We start from the raw sequence: 24,622 nt of genomic DNA, 5'->3' as shown, positions 1-24,622 counted from the left end.
TTTCTGTCTTGACGCTTTGATGTCTTCCTTGGTCTACCAGTATGTTTGCCTTTAACAACCTTCCCATGTTTGTATTTGGTCCAGAGTTTAGACACAGCTGACTGTGAACAACCAACATCTTTTGCAACATTGCCTGATGATTTACTCTCTTTTAAGAGTTTGATAATCCTCTCCTTTGTTTCAATTGACATCTCTTGTGTTGGAGCCATGATTCATGTCAGTCCACTTGGTGCAACAGCTCTCCAAGGTGTGATCACTCCTTTTTAGATGCAGACTAACGAGCAGATCTGATATGATGCAGGTGTTAGTTTTTGGGATGAAAATTTACAGGGTGATTCCATAATTTTTTCCTCAGAATTGAGTGATTCCATATTTTTTTTTCCTCTGCTTGGTCTAAAAAAGTAACTGTTACTGACTGCCACAATCTTTTTTTTCTTGATTTCTTATAGTGTTTCTTAAAGCCAGAAAGTTGCCATTTGAAATGACTTTAGTTTTGTGTCATGTCTGTGATCTGCTTTTTTTTTCTACAAAATTAAACAACTGAATGAACATCCTCCGAGGCCGGTGATTCCATAATTTTTGCCAGGGGTTGTAGTAGAACGTAAAAGTTAGTTAAGTTGGACATACACTGTGTGATATTTTCAATCATTGTACTTGGCTCCAGCTCAAACTGTGCGACAAAACCGCAGCGTTTAAAAGTTAAGAGCGCACGATTCATGGTCTCACACTGTACGGCCCGATGCTCTGATGCGATCTGACTGTTCACATTGTACATTCAAAAACCACACGTCGGGAAGCAAAACATAACAGAAGCTTTTTTTTTTTAAATTTATTTCATGCCTATCAGCGCGCACAGTGAGTGAAATCAGGTGGGGAGACAAAGCGCATATGCGCGCGCGTGCACACACAGCAGACAGCAACATGATTCACGAGAGGACGGTAAAAAGACAACAAACATTCATAACAGGTGTTGCTACTTACACTGTTGTATAAATAAACTATATTTCAAATGGAGTCTTACAGCTGTGCTCATCTGTTGTAAATCCTGTTGTTGTCTGCTGTGTGCACGCGCACATACGTTCAGTCTCCCCCCACCTGATTCCAGTCACTGTGTGCCATGATGAACTTTAATATATTAGGTTATTGCGAGGGAACGCAAAAAAAAAAGAAAGAAAAACACAAGACTTTACATGAGATCACTGATTGCTCTCTCCGGCGAGGTAATCAGCACGTAGACGCTTGTAGCGCTGCTTCAACAGCGCGGAACCCTCACGAGTCACTCACGAGGTTTGATTTTTATCCGACCATATGATTCCCCATCGGGAGGTGGTCGTGAGATGTTAAATGCAGCTCGTTACTCCATGTAGACTGCACGATGCAGGACACACGATTAAGTTGAAACTCTGCGCGATCCAAAAAATTCTCGCATGAGTGAAAAATCGGATGAAAAAGGGCCAAAAATCGCACAGTGTAAGCCCAGCCTTTGTTAAAACAAGAACGGTATTGTTAACTCAGCAGTACACCACCTAAGGCTGGTGAGACTGGTGTACAGTGTGAGACCATGAATCATGCACTTATTTTTCACAGCGTCTGTCCCCCGCTGAAAGGGATTATGACGTGGGTAACCGGGAACTCATAGCAGTTAAAGAGGCACTAGCCGAGTAGAGACATTGGCTGGAGGGGGCCGCAGTTCTGTTCATCGTTTGGACAGACCACCACAATCTGGAGTACATTCAGTCTGCCACACGATTAAACTCCCGGCAAGCCAGGTGGTCAATGTTTTTTGGAAGATTTAACTTCACCATTTCATACCGACCAGGCAGCAAAAACATTAAACCAGATGCTTTATCTCATCAGTTTTCCTCATCCTCATCAAGGGAACCACACAGTACTCCAGAAACCATCTTTCCCCGATCCATGATTGTGGGGGCGCTGACCTGTGATGTCGAGCGAGCCATCCAGGAAGCCCTCACCCACCATCCAGATCCCGGTCGGCTTTTCGTTCCACCCAAGACAAGTTCTCAAGTACTTCAATTCTGTCATTCATCCAAGCTGGCCTGCCATCCCGGAGTTTACCGCACCCTGGAACTTCTTCGTCGCCGCTTTTGGTGGACCACGGCCCAAGCAGACTTCATGGAGTTTGTTCAAGCCTGTTCAGTCTGTGCCAAGGGCAAGACTTCCCACCAACCTCCCGCTGGACTTCTACAACCACTACTGATTCCTGGCCACCTGTGGTCACATATCGGAGTGGACTTCGTCACCAGACTTCCTCCATCCAAGGGTAACACAGTCGTCCTCACAGTCGTGGATCGGTTCCCCATGGCAGCCCACTTTGTGCCCCTGCCGAAGATCCCATCTGCCCAGCAGGCTGCCGACCTTCTCGTCCTCCATGTGTTCCGGCTGCATGGCATACCCTTGGACATCGTATCTGACTGAGGGTCCCAATTCACCTCACAAGTCTGGCGTAGCTTCTATGCCAGCCTGTCATCCGGGTTCCATCCCCAGACCAACGGGCAGGCAGAACGGTCCAACCAATACCTCGAAACCACCCTCTGGTGTGTCTCAGTGGCCCACCTGATGGACTGTAGTCTACACATGCCCTGGGTGGAGTATGCCCAAAACTCACAGGTATCTTCAGCCATTGGACTCTCTCCCTTCGAAGCCTCCCTAGGCTATCAATCTCCTCTATTCCCATCCCAAGAAGCGGAGATCTCAGTTCCCTCTGTACAGCTCCACCTCAGGAGGTGCCGTCGAGCGTGGAAAACTGCCCGTTCTGCCCCGCTGAAGACCGGGGCCCAGACGCAGGGCCATGCTGATCAGCGCCGGACCCCCACCCCGACTATTGACCCGGGCAGGAGGTGTGGCTCTATTCGCGGGACATTCCCCTTCAAATGGACTCTCCAAAACTGGCCCCTAGGTGCATTGGACCTTTTGTGGTTGACCGGGTGGTAAATCTGGCAGCTGTCCGGCTCCTGCTGCCCAGCTCACTGCAGGTCCACCCGGTCTTCCACGTTTCCCGGCTGAAGCCTGTACACTCTAGTCCTCTGTGTGCTCCAGCTCCTCTGCCACCCCCTGCCCGGATGGTGGATGGTCATTCTGCCTGGACTGTCCGGGAGATCTTGGATGTGCATCGTCTGGGACGGGGGTTCCAGTACCTGGTGGACTGGAAGGGATACGGCCCTGAAGACCACTCCTAGGCCAAGCGGGGGCTTATCCTGGAACCTTCCCTCATCCGGGACTTCTACTGGGACCATCCTGATTGTCCTGGTCATCCTGGTAGGTTACCTGGGGGCTCACACTGGGGGGGTCCTGTTGTGGGCTGCCTGTTCTGTTCCTGATGCTGCTGTATGTGTACCACTGTATTACATCACCTTTCCTTCTAACAACACTCAATAAGCGTTTGGGAACTGAGGACACTAATTGTGAATGTCATGATTGGGTATAAAAGGAGCATCCCCAAAAGGCTCAGCCGTTCATAAACAAAGATGGGGCGAGGATCACCACTTGGTGAACAACTGTGTGAAAAAAAAATAGTCCAACAGTTTAAGAACAATGTTTCTCAACGTTCAGTTGCAAGGAATTCAGGGATTCCATCATCTATAGTCCATAGTATAATCAGAAGATTCAGAGAATCTGGGAAACTTTCTACATGTAAGCGGCAAGGCCGAAAACCAACATTGAATGCCCGTGACCTTTAATCCCTCAGGTGGCACTGCATTAAAAACTGATATTGTGCAAAAGCGATACATCAACAACATCCAGAAACGTCGCCTCCTTCTCTGGGCCTGAGCTCATTTGAAATGGACAGACGCAAAGTGGAAAAGTGTGCTGTGGTCTGATGAGTCCACATTTCAAATTGTTTTTGGAAATAATGGACGTCATGTCCTCTGGAGAAAAGAGGAAAAAGACCACCCAGATTGTTACCAGCGCAAAGTTCAAAATCCAGCATCTGTGATGGTATGGGGGTGTGTTAGTGCACATGGCATGGGCAACTTACACATCTGTGATGGTACCATCAATGCTGAAAGGTACATCCAGGTTTTGGAACAACGCATGCTGCCGTCCAAGCAACGTCTTTTTCAGGGATGTCCCTGCTTATTTCAACAAGCCATATTCTGCACGTTTTACAAGAGCATGGCTTGGTAGTAAAAGAGTGCAGGTACTCGACTGGCCTGCTTACATCAAGCAAAATTGGGAAAGAATTCCACCTACAAAGCTTCAATAAATAGTGTCCTCAGTTCCCAAATGCTTATTGAGTGTTGTTAGAAGGATGTTAGGTGATGTAACACAGTGGTAAAAATACCACTGTCCCAGCTTTTTTGAAATGTGTTGCAGGCATCCATTTCAAATTGAGCAAATATTTGCACAAAAACAATAAGGTTTATCAGTTTGAACATTAAATATCTTGTCTTTGTGGTGTATTCAATTGAAAATAGGTTTAAAGGTGCGTTTACACATAAGCAAGACGTGTTACGAATGTCATTTTTCTGTCATTCGTGACACATTCCTGACATTCTTAATGTGACTTAACGCATCTGAATAGGTTTCTTAATAGTGCGTGTTGGCGCGTGATATTCTTGATATTCGTGGAGCATGTTTTTGCCTGTCAAAAAATCTTCCACTTATTATGTGCAATAGCGCGCACCCGTGCGTAATGGTTCCTGATAATTCTCCGGCAACATGTGCCATTAATCATAACGTATGGTAACAGGTTGCAGCAGTTCCTGAGGACACCTGACGCCTCTGCCTAGAATAATCACATTCGTGATCAGCGGCCAAGAATGTGTACTTCGTGGCATTCGTGACTTGTCGTCGTTATGTGTAAACACAGCATAAGAGGATTTGCAAATCACTGTATTCTGTTTTTATTTACATTTTACACAATGTCACAACTTCATTGGAATTGGGGTTGTAAAAAAAAATGATCAAAGAGCAGATTCAGAAAGATAATCGATGGATTAATGAATTTACAGAAAGAGATTAAAGTCTTGCGCTGGGCTTCTCATGATGCTGAATTTATGCATAATATTTTTAAAATTTATGATTAAAATTTGTGCATAATATTTGAAAAATTGACTCTAATCACATAAATTAACTTGGTGGTGTTCAATTCGACAATTCTATATTGCATTCTGTACATTCAGAAAGTATTTTGGCTTCCGTGTCCAAAGCAGCTGTTTGAGCTGAGAAAATGCCTGTTTGGTTTATTTGATGTCAATCAGTTTACAAAGCCTAAAAGTTTAGGGTTAGGGATAGGGTTAGGATTAGTGGTTACAGTTGGGGGTTAGGGTTAGGGTTCGGGGTTAGGGTTAGGGTTAGGGTTTAGGGGTTAGGGTTAGGGTTATTGTTATGGTTTAGGGTTAGAGGTTAGGGTTCGGTTTAGGTTTTAGGGTTAGTGTTATGTTAAGGGTTAGGGCTAGGAGTTAGGGGTTAGGGTTAGTGTTAGGGGTTAAGGTTAGGGTTATGGTAGGGACAGAACCCTAACCCACATATGTAGTGATAGGGTTAGGATAAGGTCAGGATTGGGTTGTGGTTAGGGTTAATTTAGGGTTACGTGAAATGGTTAAGGTTGGGGTTAGGTCAGATTAGGGTTAAGGTTCGGGTTAGCGTGAATGTGAGGTTTAGGGTTTGGATTAGAGTTTAGTGTTAGGGTTGGGGTTTGAGGGTTGTATATTTAGGGATGGGTTGAAGGGAGTTAGAGTCTGAGCCTTATCACCAGGAGCCAATGACAGAACTCAGTGCGCAGGCCATCACTGCCCCCAGCCAGGAACAGTCTTAGCCTCGTTCAGGCCACTACGCCAAATTGTTTAATTTAATAATCCATTCACTTTCTGTTCTTTTTATGGTTGCAGTGGTCCATCTGGGATTACTTTGCTATATTATGGCTTGGATTGCCTGCCATCCATGTCTTTGGGAATGATCCACCAGAGGAGTATTTGTTGCCTTGTGTTTTAAAATATTATGTTTTTAAAATATTATGCCTGTATAGAATGAATCTAGTCAATAGGTTGTTTTAGTTCCTCTCTAACCGTAACCCTAACCGGGGGGATTTTGGCTTTAACCAGGTGGTCCTGTAGGTTTCTGTTGTTTCTGAATGCTGCTATAATTCTGTGTTGTGGTAAAATTTCTGTGCCTGTAATGGCCTTTTGGAAATTGTTTTTAATATTCTGACCAACTGGACTGCCGATGGAGAGTACATTGTTATGAGGGGTAACTTTTCGTACACCTCTATATGTTTAGTTTGCAGAAATGTTTTGTAGGATTTTCTGAGGAAGGCTCTGGAATAGCCCCTTGTATATAGGACTGAGAATATTGTTTTGGTAGCTTGTTTAAAGTCATCCCTGTGTGTGCATATTCTATGAAAGTGTAATATCTGTGATTTAATCAAACCTGCAAAGGTATGCTTGGGATGATTTGTTTTTGTACAGCAATGAATATGTGTCCGTCTTTTTTAAAAACACTTTGATGTCCAGGTTATTGGTCTCCGAAAAATTCTTCCCCTTGTATGTTGTGTCCAGAAAATTTACCGAGGTCAAGTCCGTGGTAGATTTAAGAGTAATGGATTTATTGTGATTATTCAGACACGACAAAAGCTGGTTGAATTCCTCCTTGGAGTAAGTCCAGACTCCCCAGATGTCATCTACGTATCTGTAATAATGAAGTGTTTTTTTTTTGGTAAGTAGCCAAGGCAGAGGTCTCCCATTCGGCCATAAAGATATTTCCGTAGGCCGGTGCAAACTTTTTACCCATGGCTGTGCCCTTAATTTGAAGGAAGAAATCGCCATTGAATTCAAAATCATTCCTGGTCAAATTTATTTCCAAGTGTTGTAGGAGTTCTTTGTCTTTTTTTGTTTGGGTATTTTTGAAATAGTTTTTGAATGGCTTGTATGCCTTCTTTAATGTCAAAATTTGTGTATAGGCTGTCAATATCCATGGTGAACAGGATGGCATCTGTGGGTATGCTGAGTTTTTTACCTTTTCCACAAAGTCATATGTGTCCTTAATGTAACTTGTGTTATGTGTCGACGCGGGTTGAGGAGCGGACCTGCGTCTGACGGAACCCAGCGCTAAAATAACCAGAAAGCGGTTCCAACAACAAAACAATTTATTTTTTCCACCCTCTGGTGCATAACAAAGTCTATGAACAAAAGATGCGTCAGTCTGGTGGAGTGAAGGCTGGCACGCTCTCCAGCGCCTAAAAGGATCGAAGCCCGGCGCTTCTGGACTTACTTTACCGCCAAACACCCCCCAGGTGGACACGACAAACCGACTCTCTGCGAAAGATAGAAAAGGTGAGGTAAGTCAGCAGCTACAACCAATATCCTTCAAAAGGCACACACTATCAGCAACACATTCAGGTCTGTATTTAAGCTTTATGTAAATGAGCAGCTTCTCACAACAGGTGGAGGATTACCACTCCGCACGCCACAGCAGTGAGAAGCAAGCTGCACAATTCTCATCACAATTCAAATCTACTGCGTAACAAAATACCAAGTTACTATCAACAATTAGTCAAACAATTAATCACCTCAGATGTGTGCTGACAGCATGTGTCCCTCACCCTTCTTCCTTCACAGGCACGATGTGTCAAACCCAGGCGCAGTCCTCAGCGTCTCACAAACGAACATCACAAGGTCGAGTTCCCGGCAATTCTGCTTGAATCACACATGGCTTAAATGCAGAACGCCATCTCATTATCTGCTCCAGCTGAAAGTCTTTAAGGTTGCACTTGAGCACCATCCACAGGTTCTGCACATAATGCTGATGAGGGTGAAGGACTCTTTAGCCAGCACCTTCTCCACAGACAAATCAGTTTTCATACCACCTGGAGAGCAAAGAAACGAAAAGAACACCATAATGTCCAGCCACACCCCCCCAACACACAACAACTTGAATGTAAAATTGACAGAGTATTCAAATAAAAATCTATGAAAGCCACTGTGTGGTAAGTCTAACTACTGCAATCCGAGACAATCGGTCTTCCTGGTGGAATTTCATGAGGTTTGCTCCATTTGTCTGGGTCCTTTTGTATTTTTGGCAACATGCAAACAGTCTGGCTCTGGGTTCTGAGTTTCCCAGGAAAAATGCTTTTTGTTTAGCATTTATAAAAAAAAAAATAAAAAATCCTGTGTAGATTGTGGATGACTTCTTCCACCAGGGGGATTGTGTCTTGGTAGATGGGTTTTGCTAATATGTGACATGTTGTCGCCTGTACCCTTCCCACAGATACTGTTCTCTGTCAATAATCACCACTGCACTCCCCTTATCGACCAGTTTAATGATGTTTTTGTTATTTTTTTAGTTCAGTCAGGACCTCTGTCTCCTCCCTACTCAAGTTTGGTTTTAGCGGGCAAACCCTGAAATCCCTGTCAAAATATGCAGTGTCCTTGTTGATCAGGTGCAGGATCTCCCGTGGCAGTGTACCATCAGGGGGAGTCCAGGTTGATTTGGGGGTGAATGGTAGTTGTATAGCATTGTCCCTGTGCTGAAAATAGGTTGCCAATTTTAGTTTTCTGTGGTAGGACTGTAAGTCTGCTCTGCCTTGTTCTATGATGTGTTTGTTGCATCCCTTGGTTGGTATAAATGTTAACTCTCTGTTGAGTAGAGCAAACTGCAGAGGCGTAAGGTTAAATTTTTTTGCCAAATTGTTGACATTCTTAGACCACTCCTGTCTAGTTAGGTTTGTGGGGATGCTTAGTTTACCATATCAGACCAGTGCTCCAGCATGTGTTGGGCTGTGGTTTGTGTCCATTAGATGTTGTCTTCTGTTGTTTAGAATTTTGTGGCTGGTAGCTTTGGTATGTCTGTAATTTTTTGTGATGTAAGTATTGAGTTGTTGTAGGTTGCATTGTTCTTTAATGGGAATAGCCCTGGAATAATTGACTTGTGGCATCCAGATTGTGGCTTGTGGAAATTTGAGTTTGGCTGCTTTTACCATCCTCTGTTGTTGTTTGATTGTTGTTTGTTTTATGTTCTGTGACCTGTTGTTTAAGCCAAAGGATAAAATTACAGTCTCCACCGTTATGGAGTTGTAAATGTTTGCCCTGTTTAAGATGGTTTCCGCATGTCTGAATGTGGCCCCCGGGTAGCTGTCCACCTGTAGGTCTGGAATTTCATAAGGTGGAAACCCTGCTACATTGGAGTCCCCGAATCACTAGCCACTTCTTGCCCTCACTAAGACCCCAATCCTGCATTTTGTTTTGTGTTTTGGGGTATCTTGTAGGTCTGTCAATGGGTATGGGTGGTGGCAATGGTGTGAGGCTGAGTGACCGTTGGTCCGTTTGGCTCTGAATCGCCATTCTGAGTGTACTGGTTGTGATTGGTGTCGTGTTAGTGTGTGTTTGTGATGTGTTTGTTCTGGGTGATATCTCCAGCAGTGCCTCTAAGTCTTCTGCTGCGCAGTCCACGATGTTAGGTATTTCTCGGGACACACATGGGTTATAGGAAGGAGTGGGAGTCATGGTAGGTGCCCCCTGTTGGACCTGTGTGCATGAAGCCTGTCTTATCCTTCTCTTGACCTGTGTACATGAAGCCTGTCTTATCCTTCTCTGTGGCTTTGGTGTTGTCTGTGTGGGGGAGCTGTATGATGTGGGTGCTGTGTTCACACTGATGGGGGTTGGTGTCATTATGGTGTGCGACCCTCGTGTGTCTGCAATCACCTCTGTAATTGATGGACATGCTGCAGCATCAGGCTGACCTGTGTTTGGTGGTACAGTCTCCCTACTAGCCGGCTCAATCAGAAATGTGGATTGATCTGTGAGTTTACCTACCAGTACAGCTTCAACCTGCTCCAATGTTTCATCCTTTAGACGACGGCCTAGGTTCCTTTTAGCCCAGATGGAGGCCACTTTGAAGGGTTCGTACCATGCATAGGTGGACATCTTTGTTAGTTTTCCAATTTCCTCCCCCATGAGGTGCTTGTCGTGATCTTGTAATATCAGTGTGGTTGTATATGCCCAGTTTTTAGCATTGCCCTCCAGTAATGTTCGGGTTTGCGTAGTGGGAGCTGCTGGCTTTATTATTGATGCCAGGTTGTTGGTTAACTTTGCTATGGTTGGTGGAAGAGTATCCCCAATACATTTTTCAGGTGGTGCATGGTTCGAATAACTGAGTTGCGTGAACCTTAACCCCAAAGTCTGGGTCCTGTGTAATGTGTCCCTGTGTAATGTATGCGATTTGTGTGTTAGTGTGACGCCGTGTAGCGTCTTTTTTGTGCCTGTGGTTGTTTTTGTGTGGAAATGTTGGCCCATTCTGGGACCTACCTTGGAAGAGTGTTGGCTTGTAGCCCTGTTCTCTTACCTGATCCATCCTCATGGCGCTGCTTCTGGGTCCATGTGTCCTGGTCACAGAAGCATAAGTGCGCCTTAGAGGGTGGGAGAAGTCCCAGCGGTCCTGGGGTGTGTTGTCCCTCCAAGACGTGCAGCTAACATTAATTTGTCGGCCCCGTCTGTAGGCAAGGTTGGGTAGGTTATTAGGTTAGGGTAGTGTTATTGCTTTATATTATTATTTATCAGTTTTATTTTCTCCCCACCTTTTTCCAGGGGAGTGAAACCTAGTTTCATGTTGTTTGGTTGCTTTTAACCCTTTGTGTGTAGTGTGGTTGTTTGAGAAAAAAGCAACTGTTTTTTTTTTTTTTTAGAAATGGAAAGTTAGTGTTATTATTTTCTTTTGTCCTTTTTTAGGTAAGTACCTTAGAATTTTATTTTTTAAGTTACTTTGATTTTTTTGTGTTTAAAAACATAGGTAACACTTTATTTTACAGTACCCTTAATACATAGTACCGACCACACTTAGTGCAATGTATTAATCTGTAATTACTTGTACTCAGTTGTACATCCATAATGGAATATGTGTACTAGTGTTTTGTAATGTAATAAGAGTATTGTTACAAATGTGTACTAAGATTGTTGGTACATATAGTAATAACGCATTCTTGTTATAGATGTGTATTTACACATTACAGTTACATGATGTAACAAGATGTACTAGTTGCATGTACTGTTGTGAAAGTGTAGGAACACGGACCCACAACAGGGGACGCAAATGAATGGACAATGGAGGAGTCAAATAACACTGTTTTTACTGTTGTGAAACAGGCACAACAAATACAACCGATTACAATATTGAGACTGAGTTTAATTACAACGGTGTCGTGTGGGCAGGCTCGACGATAGGAGACGTCTGTCCAAGTCGAACCGGAACCAACCCGATTTCCTCTGCCACCGAACCCCGGGAATACTGGAGCCGCCAAGTCCCGAATTCCCAGGTGGCCACTGCCTCCGCTCGTCGGATCCGGTACTGCTGGCAAGAAACAGAAACAGTCAGGTGTGGATGCGGCTGCACCCAGCAACACGGAGGGTGGAGAGTCCACCTCTCGTCAACAACAATCAAGAAGTGTAGGAAGGTGAGTACTTATCCAAATGCTGTCTGGTAGTCAGCTGTCCTACAGATAATCAACAAGAATACAATTAAAGTCACACGTATGTGTAGGCTGAGATTGTTACTTCTTTGGTAAGGCGATATCTCGGCAAATGAGGTGGAGATGCCGTCCTACTGATATACCTCCTTGTTGATTGGGATCAGCTGTCTCCAGTGATGGGTGACAGCTGTCATCCTGGCTGCTCCTGTAAGGCGGCAGCGCCCTCCGGTGCCTGGAGCCCGCACTCCAGGCAGGGCGCCCTCTAGTGGTGGTGGGCCAGCAGTACCTCCTCTTCAGCGGCCCACACAACAGGTACTTATATTTGTTTATTCAAATGTATTAATGCTCTTGTTTCCAAGGTCACTGTTAGGTTTAAAACCACCTAAACATCATAAAACTGTAACAGAGAAAGACACAACAGTCAAATAAGAGTCAGAGAGTAGAATTCAATTGTAAATGCTCGCGAGGAGTGCAGCACAGAGACAAACTATTCTAACAATCTCCAAACTGCACTAAACTCTGGCTGCACTCTCGCTCTTTTTATTAGGACGTCATACAGGTGCGGTTGTCAGCATACGTGGCATAAGCAGTTGAGCAATCATAAACAGGTCTTGCAACTACAGTTGAGCAAGATTTGCGACTTCTGGTTTCTGCGACCTCAGGCTACTGGTTTGGGGAAGGTGCGGTCAGGACTTCTCTCCTGGGCTCCGTTCTTCAGGTGTTATCTTCAGTCAGCACATGTCGGTTAACCTTTTGTTCTTTCCTGTGGTTGAAACCACATGCGTGCAGTAGAAACATCATTTGGCAACACAGCTAGTAACACAATTTGCAATACAGCATACTTTCTTTTGGAATCATATTCAATCTTTACAACTCTTTTGCACAAAAGCAATTCATATGATCATATACAAACATTTTCATTCCTTATTATTTATTTTATATTTTATTATATTTTTAATGGTTTGATAAGTTGTTTTGGACATCAACTCTTCTGACCTCGCTTTGCGACATCACATAAGTTCCTTTTTCTCTCTAACTGCAAGGATAAAAACAACTCATGTAATCATTCATTTGTAACATACTTTATCAAGAGGTCATCAAGAAGTCAGCAACAGACTTCTAACAGATACAATGAGTTTATTTCCATTACTAAAGTATTAATAAAAGAATGTATAATATAAGGAATATAGACTAGAAGAATGTATAATAAAAGAATGTGTGATAACTGACATATCCATATATACATAAATCCAACATTTCCCCCCTGTTTATCATGCATTCTTACGGTATAGAACATTCACCCATGAACAAAATTTATTCCAACAACCACTTCTTTTCAGATTTTCAGTTGTGGGATCATCCAACAGTGGTAAGGGTGCATTTACACTCGGGAGGCTTGGAGGTCATTGTCGTCATCAGGTTCACCGTAGTCACCTGGGTCTGGGAACAGGTCGGGCAAGTGCACGCTGTCATCAAAGTCATCATGACAGCAGCCTTCTTTATCATCTGTGTCAGGGTTGTCTCCTAAGAGGGGGTACATCTGAGCATTGTCTTTTCCTGCTGGTGAGATAGCAGTGGTGATCATTCTAGTGATTAGAGATCGTAGACAGGGTATACAACAACATCCACACAAGGTCAAAATAGCAGCAAAGACAGCAATAGAGATGAGTGCAGATGAGACTAACGTGCGATATCTCCCAAACATATCCAACCACGAGTCCCAAAACGCAGTGTTAACTCCGCTGTGCTCCTTCATTTTATGATTCAGGGTGCGCAGACCCTCGATAGCCAGGGTCAGGCTGCCATTAGCCGCTGTATTGTTTGGAATGAACGTACAACACTGTTCTCCAAACATGGCGCAAACCCCACCCTTTTCAGCCAACAGCATGTCAAGGGCTATGCGGTTCTGGAATGCCATCAAGGATGTGGCGGCTAGTTGGGAGCGCACTGCTCGGAATCCTTCCTCAGTCCAATTGCTTAATCTTTGAACATTGTAATGGATGTAATTGATCCTATCTACATTTTTGTTAACAGTACACCACCAACAAATAGAGGATTCAAAACCAGCTGCGATCTGATCAGCTAATTTATACTCATCTGGAACCCCTCTAGGGACCCCTATGGCGTCAATGTAAGTTGGATCTCCAGCAGTCTTCCATGCGTTTCGCTTAGTGCGGGTCCAATGTTCAGGGACGACTGCTTTGGCATTTAAAGTTAGTTCTTCACCAGTCATGGGCAACACTTGTACAGGCAAAAGGAATGATACTAGAGTACAGTGACCCGAGGCATCGTTTGGTAATCTATCAAAAATCCTATTATCTCCACACCACCACACATCGCTTCTAGCAATGGGTTTAAAAGGGCTTGGTGGTGTGAGAGTGTGGCTACACCACACGGTCTCATTTAGTTCCCCTAACTTTTGACCAGTACCTGGAAGCTTAACACAGGTAAAATTTCCCTCTGCCACATCTTCAGAGAACAGGGGTTTATTTTTGGCCATGTTGGCCACAGGATAGATGGTATCCCAACTTATGCACCTGTGATTCAAAGGAATGAACGTGTTCACCATAATTTCAAGCAAACAATCGGAGGTCAAAGGGGCTGGTACTACACGCAGTATTGGACGAGGCCCTAAGCACACTACACAGTCTTTTTTGGCAGGTTTTGCTGCCTGCTCTGCCATGAGCAACCAATTGTTTCTTTGTCCACTAATTCCTGTGGTCACCAAAAACCAATCATCGGTTTCAATTTTCCCATTTATGATCTGAATTTTTGTCACAGACGTTTGTGGACCCAATGACAGTCCTACCGCTGTGGGTGTCGTCGGAGAAGAGTCAGTTCGTTTTGTTATGTTAGTACAAATTGAGAAGTCGGTATGTGGGTCAGTGTAAACACCGGGCCTGTACACAAATAATGTTAAATGATAACAAGATGCCTCTGTATATGAGTGTATTCTGGGAGGTTTTTCTAGAAGCGGCTGATCGGTAGTATTAAACGACAGCAGGAGATGGTTATCATGTCGAGTCAGAGTTAGTCTACGCTTCCACTCTTTGGCATGCTGGGTGGTAGGATATGGTGTCCAGTCACTACCAGTATACGTAAAAATTGTTCCCCAATCTTGGTCCCAATCAACACTGGAGAGATACCATTCATGCCATTTCCAGTGAGTGCCGGAACTCATTTCTGGAGTGGCCTGTCCTCCCACCCGTATGATTGAAAAAGGTATAACAATTTTTGAAACAAACTGAGTGGCATTGTAACAGACATAAAGGTCTCTGGTAATGACTGTATCAGTTGTAGTCGGGGAGCAAGGATTAGTGAACTGTCTGGCCCCAGCAGTCCCAGTACATCCTCCCCTACAAAAAGAGCGTCTCACTCTGTTGCGATTATAATCATCAATTGCAGGGTCATAATCATAATTGTTAACCGTAGGATCATACTCATGGATCACCTGTTCAGTTCTATTTACAGTGTCAATTGTCCAATTTTCAGCCAATTTCCCCCTTAGGGGTATTCTTTTACACGAGTACCGTTGTGAAATCCATGAGTACCATCCCCAATAGATAAGTAACAGGAGTACCACCTGTATACTTCCTGTGATACACATCAGTTTAGGTAAGGCCATCTTGTCAAAGCCGGTGTCAGCCTAAGTTCAGGTCAGTGGCAGTAAAAACTTCACTGGCTTTCGTGTCAACCCTGGATCTTAACACCAGAATCCCACACTATTACCAGACTTTGCTTCACTTCCCTTACTTGATTACCGGGTTTGCCCAGATGACTCTTTTAACATGTGTGAGGTGTACCCAAGTTCCTCTCTCTGCTATTTTAAGGGCTGTTGGGGTTGTCAACAGGACCTGATATGGTCCTTCCCACTTAGGTGAATGCCAACATTTCCTCTTGATGCTCCTGATTAGAACCCAGTCACCCGGTTTCACCAACAGGTCGTCCTGTGGAGAGATGGGGGTTTCTTCGTCAGTGGGTGTTTTCTGTTTCTCGAGCATTTTTCTCATATAATCTGCTAGGTTAGGTTCATCTTCTATGTCCCAGGGACTTTTAAAGTGAGGCAATTTAAATGGTCTTCCAAAAAGGGTCTCAAATGGTGTCAATCCTATAGTACTAGTGATGTTCATGTACAGCTGTACTAGTTCAAGACACTGAGTCCATGGTCTCCCTGTTTCTTCCATTGTCTTTTTGAGTCGGTTTTTTACTGTTCCATTTGTTCTTTCTACTAATCCTGCGCTCTGAGGGTGGTACGCACAGTGGTTTTTTAGTTCAATGCAAAACATAGTTCCTATGTTTTTAATGACTTCATTTACAAAATGAGCGCCATTATCACTATAGATTCGTTCAGGTATGCCATAGCGGGGTATGATGTTTTTGCATAACGATTTGGCTACAGTCAATGCATCAGGTCGTTTGGTTGGAAAAAGTTCTACCCATTTGGAAAAGGCATCCACAATTACTAAACAATATTCTTTGCCCTCACTTTTACTTAGTTGAATGTAGTCCATATGTATAACCTGAAAAGGATATTGTGGAGTGGGAAATTTTCCTCTTTTAGGTCTCAAATTGCCTTGGGAGTTGTGTTTGGCACACGTGAGACATGCTCTGCAAAAATGTTTAGAGTACGTGTTAAATCCAAAGGTTGTATAGATGGCATTAATCTGGCTCATCATCCCCCCTGTGGAGACATGAGAAATTCCATGGCTCAATATGGCAGCCCATCTATACAAATTTTTAGGTAAAATGGGTTTCCCCAATGGTCAGCAATAAATGCCATCACGGATAGTAGCTCCGCGTTTAGTCCATAAGTCCTTTTCTACATCTGAACTCTGATGTTGCATATCAGAGAGAACTTGAGAAGATAAACTGTGTTTGTCAACAGGAAGTGTGACGTCCTGTACTGGGTCAACATGGAGTACACTAAGCTCTCCTGCTGCAGCAGCCTTTGCAGAAATATCTGCATAATGATTTCCTTGAGATACAGAGTCAGATTTCCCTGTGTGAGCTGCACATTTGCATACTGCAATTTTGGAGGGTAACTGAACAGCAGCCAGGAGGCGGTTTAGTTGTTCTCCATGTGTGACAGGTTTACCAGTGGAGGTCACCATCCCCCTGTTTTTCCAATGTTGAGCAAATACATGAACGGACGCAAATGCATATTGACTGTCAGTGTAAACAGTGACTGGTTTGTCTTTATATAAGGTGCAGGCATGTGAGAGAGCAATTAGCTCTGCAGCCTGAGACGAGAAATGCGGTGGCAGGCGCTCGGCTCGCAGGACGCGAGTATTTGTGACTACAGCATAACCTGTTAAAGTTATGCCCATATCATTCTTCCTAGAAGATCCATCCACGAAAACTACATCGCCAAGTGTCAGGGGCGTGTCTTGTAAGTCCGGTCTGGATTTTGCTACAGTCTGAGTCGAATCTAGACAGTCATGTGGTTCCCCGTCATCAGGAAGTGGAATCAAAGTTGCAGGATTCAGTGTGGTGCATCGTTCGATTGTGACATGCGGTTGGGACAGCAGCGTGGCCATGCAAGACAGATGGCGTGCCGGTGATAAAAAGGTCATGTTGGTTTGTAGCAGCAATGCCGACACTGCGTGTGGCACTTTGAGGATTAGTGGGTGGAAGAGGACTACGCCAGCACTGCATTCCACAGCCATTGATGCTGCCACAACAGCACGTACACAATGGGGGAGGGCGCAAGCCACACTATCCAATTTGGCAGAGTAGTACGCAACTGGGCGGAGTTTGGTTCCATGTTGCTGTGTGAGTACGGAAGTCATAAAGTGGCCCTTACAGTCAATCATTTGTACAAAAGTTTTGTTATAATTTGGAAGTGCCAAAGCAGCTGCAGAGGTTAATGCTTGTTTTATTTTTGAAAATGCGTCTTCTGCTTCAGAAGTCCATTTAACAGTTGTGTTCATTGAAATGTCTTCAGTGTACATTAATCTGTTTAAAGGGTGCACAATTTGTGCATAGTCAGGCACCCAACTTCTGCAATAGTTTGTCAGGCCCAAAAAGGACATCACTTGTCGTTTAGTCAGTGGTTTGGGGGCCTGTAGAATGGCTGTTTTCCTGTCTGCTACGAGTGTTCGTCCTTCACAACTCAAATTGTGACCCAAATACTTTACTTCATTTTTCCACAACTGCAATTTATTCTTACTGACTTTGTGACCTTCTTTCGCCAGGTGGAATAATAGAGCAAGAGTGTCTCCTACACATGTTGTTTTATCGGGTGAGACCAGCAAAATATCATCAACATACAGGAGAATTTGACTGTTTCCTGGTGGAACAAAGGATGCCATGCTGGCAGACATTACTTGCGAATAAATTGTGGGACTTTCACAATAGCCCTGCGGTAGGCGAGTAAACGTGTATCGCTTTCCCGCAAAGGTGAAAGCAAACCAGAACTGACTATCCTTGTCTACAGGAACGGAGAAAAAGGCATTGCTGATGTCCACAACCGTGAAGAACGTAGCATCAGGTCGAAGAGAATTCAGCAATGTATGTGGGTCAGGTACACAAGGTGCCCTCTGGACTACAGCATTATTAACAGCCTGTAAGTCCTGGACCATTCTCCAACCAGTGGAAGGAGCTGCCTTTTTCACCGGAAAAATTGGAGTGTTGCATGGTGAATCAGGACACTCCACAATGACCTTTGCTTGAATAAGATCTGCTATGACGGGTTTGATGCCTTCCAATGCATCGGGTTTTAATGGATATTGTCTGATACAAGGTCTGTATTCAGTCTTTGGCCTGATGACTACAGGTAGTGCTCCCTTGACTAGTCCAACATCAGTTGGCCCTGAAGACCACAAATGTGGCGGTACTTCCGTAAGGAGTGACTGCTCTTCTTGAGTTAGTACAAAATTTCATGCATCAGAGCTATCATCAGTATGAACTCCAACAGGAGCGTCGATTGGAAGATAAATTTGAGTCCTAGTCAACCCTGTCTGAGGGCTTTCCCAAATATCCCTAGTTTTCCTCACCCAATTGGTGGTTTTTTGTCCCATGTCCACTAGTGCTGATAAGCAATGCCAAGGGACAACAGAATCTTTGAACAGGGAAACGTGTGGTGGCCCGCTTTGTTTGTACAAATGCATCACAGCGTCCGATAACTGTTCCACTCCGCACGCCGCGTTGGAGATCCCATCACTGTAGATATAGGTCACCAACGGTCGTGGAGTAGGAAGAGTGCGTAAGGTGGTTTCATATTGCAAGTCGGGACCTGGCGTATTTTTGTACCACATAGTTATGTGGAGTTGTTCTGCTGACATTTCGTCCTGGACCTGTGTTAGGGTGTCCCTTCCCCAATTTAGGAGTAAAGAAGCAAAGTTTTGCGGTTCAACATTTGGAATATCCAATGTGTAATAAAACTTATCAGTTGCATCAGTGGTCAGGACATTAAGATCTGTAGGTTGTAAATCATTTTTTCGCTTCACAATCATATTATTCCCCTGAGGCACCAGTGCTAGTCTCAGTTGACAAAGTCCATCTCTGCCCAACAGATTAACTGGACATTCAGGCATCAGTAAAATAGGCATGTAACATGATTGTCCCTCAGGGTCCCGCAGCCATATTGGGTCAGACAGTGGGACTGGTGTAATTTTCCCATTTGCTGATCGAACCCAATATATTTCGCTTCCGCGATGGACACCAGGAATCTTCACATTACAGGTTGTCTTACAGGCACCTGAATCGCACAAGAAGGACACAGAGTGTCCATTCACCAAAAGCGTTATTTCTGGTCGGACACTTTCAACTGACATGAGTTCCTGCAGATCAAGATCAACAGGCATGTCTAGACCTAATTTTGGTGATTGGTCGGTTAGTCATTTACTCTGATGTGTGTTTTGTCCTCTGCGAGGACAGTCCCGAGAGATGTGTCCTTCCTCATTACAGATCCAACACTGTTGCGGCCCTGTTGGTGGTGGAAAGTCCTGTCTCTTCTGATTTCCCCTGTCATTGAATCTGTCGCTATTTTGACTCCAACGTGGAGGTCCACCTCTCTGTTCTATGTGTCGGCGTCCTTCCTGAAATCTTCCCTTGAAATTCCCTCGGCCTTGTTGACCACGATCCGGGTATCCTCTTTGATAATAGAGGTCCTCGTTTGGATCATCGGTCAGGTCAGCCAGGAAAACAGCAGGTGTTTTCCCTGTATTTTTCTTCTGACTCTGGACCTTATCAGCATGCATAGCATGGTCAACATAGTTATCTAACGTGGATGTGGGAAAATTTATCATGTGTTTTTCAATCCAATGTTTAACTCCCTGTTTGCTGTTTTGATGGAGGGCGTTTTTGAGTTGTTCGTATACTCCTTCTTCCTGCTCTGGTACTAGACCACTGTTTGCACGGAAAACCTTTTCCATTCTTAACTTGTAATCTTCAAAAGGTTCATCGTCTTTTTGTTTAGTACGATTAATATCAGCATAATTAGCTTGTTTTTTGAATTTTTCTTTGATTCGTTTTTGTAACGCTGTCACTCGCTGGGTCAGTATGTCGCTATTATGTGGTAAAGCTGTGCCGTCGCCACTTGCAGGTGACCAATCCCCTTTTACAACCCCCCAGTATTTCTTTAAAGCTCCCATATAAACCTGCTGGACCTCCGTGCCATCTAAATTATATGAACCACGGAGGTTTTCTAAATCTCGACAGCACTGTTCAACATCTTCTTGAGGATCCGCCACCCCTGTTAATGCGGACTTTATGTCGTCCATTGTCCAAGTGCGGTAGACCAAAAGTGTAGGTCTTTGATCCACCGCCACATTTGGATTAGCTACTTGTATCATGGGGTACTGTTCTGTACCATCAAGTGAGTATACGGGTGGTGATTTTGAGCCCTTTAGTTTAACCCAATCCCACCCTGATGCTTCAGGTGCACTGGGAGGGGACAGAATTTCTCGATCGTGTCAAGGACCTTGTAACTGGTCTCTGGGGCGGCGGTGAGTGATATGCTGGTGGTTTGTCATCCGTTTGTTGCTCCAGGTCTGGATACAGACTTGGTTTTGTAGAATCAGTCATTTTTTCAGTTTGTTTTGATTCTGATTTGGTGTCATTTATCTGTTCCTTTTCTCCGCGTCTTTCTTCAACATACACTTGCACTCTTATGGGTGGACAGGTGGTTTCATCGTCCTCCTTTTTGTGCAAGAAAATTTCTGAATTTCCTCCTTCAGTCTTGTTTTGTTTTTCCCTGTCTTTCTCCCTACTCTTCCTCTCACCTTCTCGTCTTTGATCTGCAGCTTCCTCCCATGCAATAATTTTGTTCCATCCCTCCTTCATCATTTTCCACTCATCATTTTTGTTTTTCTTTTTAATAGATTCTCTTAATTTTGACAATGATGGTCTGTTTATTTGGCCGTCGAATCCATGTTTTGTAATCCATGTGTCTAAATATGAGACATGTGTAGGATCTTTTGTTCCATAAATTTCCAATCTTTGTTACCTAGACGGTCCCGCGGAGCCTGCCTTTGTGTCTTACTGTTTGACTTCCCCATTTTTACGTTATTTTTATCTTTTTTGTTTTTATAAAGATAAAATTTAGACCAGTGGGTTTTCAACACCTACAGTGTTCTAAACACTGGTTATGTGCTTCTTACGGGACAGCGAATTTAATTTTCCACCAGCCAGTGAGTTCCCTTTCTCCTCCCCGAAGGAAGCGGGAAATCCTTGCCTCTGCCTCTGACCAGTGGTCGCTGTTTACTTTCCCGTAATTTTATATAGAGGAGGATCTAATGACCCGTCACTCTCATTCAGTCACCTTTATTACACTGTCACACTTTTTCACCGGTATTAATTTAGACGCCAGAGGAGCCCGTGCCTCCTAATACAGAGTTTAACTAGTTCGATACTAGAGGATTCTGTTCACCCTTACGGGGTTTAACTGCGTTTAACATTACCTGACATTGTCTAGAATTCTCAGGGTTTTAACATGACTTCCTGTCACTATTCACTGTCCTGTCCGTTTATGTGACTACCTGTCACCACACATACTTATAGTTTGTTTTTCAATTAAAATTCTACTCACTCAACCGCTGTCTTCCCCTCACGGATTAGTCTTCAACCTTCCGGATCCCAGCCGGCGGACCGAGCCAGTCCCGTCAAAGGGTCTCGGTACCTTGGCCAAGGATTTTCCTGGTGTCAGTCTCGTCCGCTGGAACCCTTCAGGTATGTTGACATCCGGCTCGAAGGACCAAAGTAATGTTAGGTTTAAAACCACCTAAACATCATAAAACTGTAACAGAGAAAGACACAACAGTCAAATAAGAGTCAGAGTAGAATTCAATTGTAAATGCTCGCGAGGAGTGCAGCACAGAGACAAACTATTCTAACAATCTCCAAACTGCACTAAACTCTGGCTGCACTCTCGCTCTTTTTATTAGGACGTCATACAGGTGCGGTTGTCAGCATACGTGGCATAAGCAGTTGAGCAATCATAAACAGGTCTTGCAACTACAGTTGAGCAAGATTTGCGACTTCTGGTTTCTGCGACCTCAGGCTACTGGTTTGGGGAAGGTGCGGTCAGGACTTCTCTCCTGGGCTCCGTTCTTCAGGTGTTATCTTCAGTCAGCACATGTCGGTTAACCTTTTGTTCTTTCCTGTGGTTGAAACCACATGCGTGCAGTAGAAACATCATTTGGCAACACAGCTAGTAACACAATTTGCAATACAGCATACTTTCTTTTGGAATCATATTCAATCTTTACAACTCTTTTGCACAAAAGCAATTCATATGATCATATACAAACATTTTCATTCCTTATTATTTATTTTATATTTTATATTTTTAATGGTTTGATAAGTTGTTTTGGACATCAACTCTTCTGACCTCGCTTTGCGACATCACATAAGTTCCTTTTTCTCTCTAACTGCAAGGATAAAAACAACTCATGTAATCATTCATTTGTAACATACTTTATCAAGAGGTCATCAAGAAGTCAGCAACAGACTTCTAACAGATACAATGAGTTTATTTCCATTACTAAAGTATTAATAAAAGAATGTATAATATAAGGAATATAGACTAGAAGAATGTATAATAAAAGAATGTGTGATAACTGACATATCCATATATACATAAATCCAACAGTCACCTTGCATCGTTTTTCTTGTAATGCAGTAAATATGGGCAATGTACATTATTACCAGTAGGTGGCACTCTATGACCATTAGAATGTAGGGATGTGTACTACTATTGCCAGCAAGGGTTAAACAGAAGAAGACTACATGTTCCTGAGTCGTGTTGGTTCTCTGACACAGAAATATGTTTTATATTTACAATTCAGATAAAGGTGAAAACTCGGCATCTGTGTTTCGTGGTTCTTTATATTTACAAGTTACCCCATATTTTTGGCGACGAGGTGAACTGGATGAGTTTTTCTCATTTATTTTTTGTTGTTAGCTATAGCTTGTCAAGTGTTATAGCTAGCTTTCAATAGGCAGCTATGAGTAAAAACAGTGGAGAGGAACAACAAGCCATCGCAGAGGAACAAGGTGTGGTCTTCAAGAGAAAGAGAGCACCAGTTGTTGTGGAAAGGGGACACAGAGAAGTACAACGACCTGTGCACATCATGGCAACGTTTGGGACAATCGGTGCATTTGTGGAGGGAGATGAGGATTGGCCCGAGTATGAGGAAAGGTTGGGACACTTTTTCAATGCTAATGGAATTACTGAAGAGGCTCGGAAGCGCTCGTTTCTCCTGAGTGTGTGTGGGGCAAAGACTTATAAGCTGATAAGGAACTTAGCTACACCACGGAAACCAGGTGAAATTCCATATGCAGACTTAGTCAAACTCGTAGGCAACCACCACAATCCAAAACCATCTGTAATTGTCCAGCGTTTCAAGTTCCACAGTCACTTCTGAAAGTCAGGTCAGTCAGTGGCTAACTTCGCTAATAGATAGAGGCGCGCATGTCCATTAGCAGAGCTTTGACAGCTATCAGAGCATTGTGAATTCGGAGCAGCGACATGCTTCGTGACTAGGGTTGCCAACTCTCTGAAAAATAAATAAGGGACACCTCACTGGCAGGGCTGACCGGCCCATGGAAATATAGACTGGAATGGACATGCGCGCCTCTATCTATTAGCGTCACTCAGGAAAGGAAGGCGCCATTACTAAGGGTGGAAATGTGCAGCTCATAAATAATAAACTGACTGCTTTTTTTGCACTAGCGTCACTATTTCTTAATGGATTTTAATAAATGTAGGCTTGTTTCAAAGCCCTTTGAAAGCTCTTTCCAATGCACCTATGCATGTGTGGGTGAAAAAAAAAAACAAAACTTTTATGTAAAATGCAGAAATTTGGGGAAATTACGACAAACTGCTGCTTTTCTCGCTTTATTGTCGCTATTTAACAGATTTTAATAAAAGTAGGCTTGTTTTAAAGCCCTTTAATTGCTCTTTCTAATGAACCCATACATGTCTAGGCAGAAAAAAATGTTTTATGTAAAGTGTGGAAATTTGGGGAAAATATTCCATTCTGTTCATTTACTCAGATTAATATTAAAATATTAATCTGAAGTAAGCCTTGCCATTGTGCTCATTTACCTTGCTGCTTTTTCCACTGTAATATTACTGCTAGTCTTTTAATGACAACAACATATATGATTTTTACTAACATTTTATTACAAGTAGATATAAAGTCATTCAGAATTTATGACTTTTGACCGTCAGTCAGGGTAAAAAGTACCTCCATCCCCTCCAACCACACTGTTCAAATTTAAATGCCTCCTGTGACCACCACGTACATATATTAAACAGCTGCAAGTATATATATAGACATAAATGTGAACGCAGCTTAATGAAAAGAACTTATGGCGTTGAGTTATAGTCTCAGTATATTGACATTAATTTGCCGCATAACGACTTTAAAATAGACATTTGTTTTACATAATTACATTAAGGCTCTTGTACAGTTCATTTTAGTATTGGAGAACTTGTTTTTGTGGTTCGTGCAGTTGATGGTGACGCATTGGCTGCCTTTTTTCTCCTCATATCGCTTCTGTTTAACAGGATCATGGTCTCTCTCCACCCTCAGTAATGGCCGCCGTGGGGCACGCCGCTAGTCACGTGACGTCCATTCCAGTCTCTATTTCCATGGACCAACCATTGCCTTCACCCTTCCCAGCGAGTGTGTGAAACGATTTTTAACCATTTGACTATTGACTTGACCCTGAATTTAAGTAGATGCACACATGCAT

The 24,622-nt window shown here is 43.5% G+C and overlaps 1 protein-coding gene across 1 annotated transcript; it reads right to left on the bottom strand.

Moving 5' to 3' along the window:
* Positions 1 to 9,438: 9,438 nt before the first annotated feature.
* LOC117511339 lies at positions 9,439 to 21,491 on the bottom strand. The gene is made up of 6 exons (XM_034171407.1): positions 21,450 to 21,491; positions 13,760 to 15,366; positions 12,805 to 12,979; positions 10,263 to 10,339; positions 9,698 to 9,928; positions 9,439 to 9,566 (listed from the first exon to the last, which is right to left on the bottom strand). The coding sequence occupies exons 2-6, from the start codon at positions 15,042 to 15,044 to the stop codon at positions 9,439 to 9,441; spliced, it is 1,896 nt and encodes a 631-aa protein (XP_034027298.1). The 5' UTR covers positions 15,045 to 15,366; positions 21,450 to 21,491.
* Between the last annotated feature and the right edge of the window lie 3,131 nt (positions 21,492 to 24,622).

Source organism: Thalassophryne amazonica, chromosome 1, assembly GCF_902500255.1.
Source record: "Thalassophryne amazonica chromosome 1, fThaAma1.1, whole genome shotgun sequence".
NCBI classification, from domain to species: Eukaryota; Metazoa; Chordata; class Actinopteri; order Batrachoidiformes; family Batrachoididae; genus Thalassophryne; species Thalassophryne amazonica.
The sequence above is the reverse complement of the archived record's forward strand: the minus strand, read 5'-3'. Positions and strand labels throughout refer to the sequence as shown.

What these genes read in the sequence shown, in the direction of transcription:
- LOC117511339 (XM_034171407.1), bottom strand. Translation starts at nt 15,044, where the DNA reads ATGGCCTTACCTAAACTGATGTGTATCACAGGAAGTATACAGGTGGTA. An exon ending in GACCTCCAAGCCTCCCGAGT is followed by an intron (nt 10,340 to 12,804) that starts GTAAATGCACCC and finishes TTCTGTGACCAG; the next exon opens with GACACATGGACCCAGAAGCA. An exon ending in GACTGTACCACCAAACACAG is followed by an intron (nt 9,567 to 9,697) that starts GTCAGCCTGATG and finishes TCCCCCACACAG; the next exon opens with ACAACACCAAAGCCACAGAG.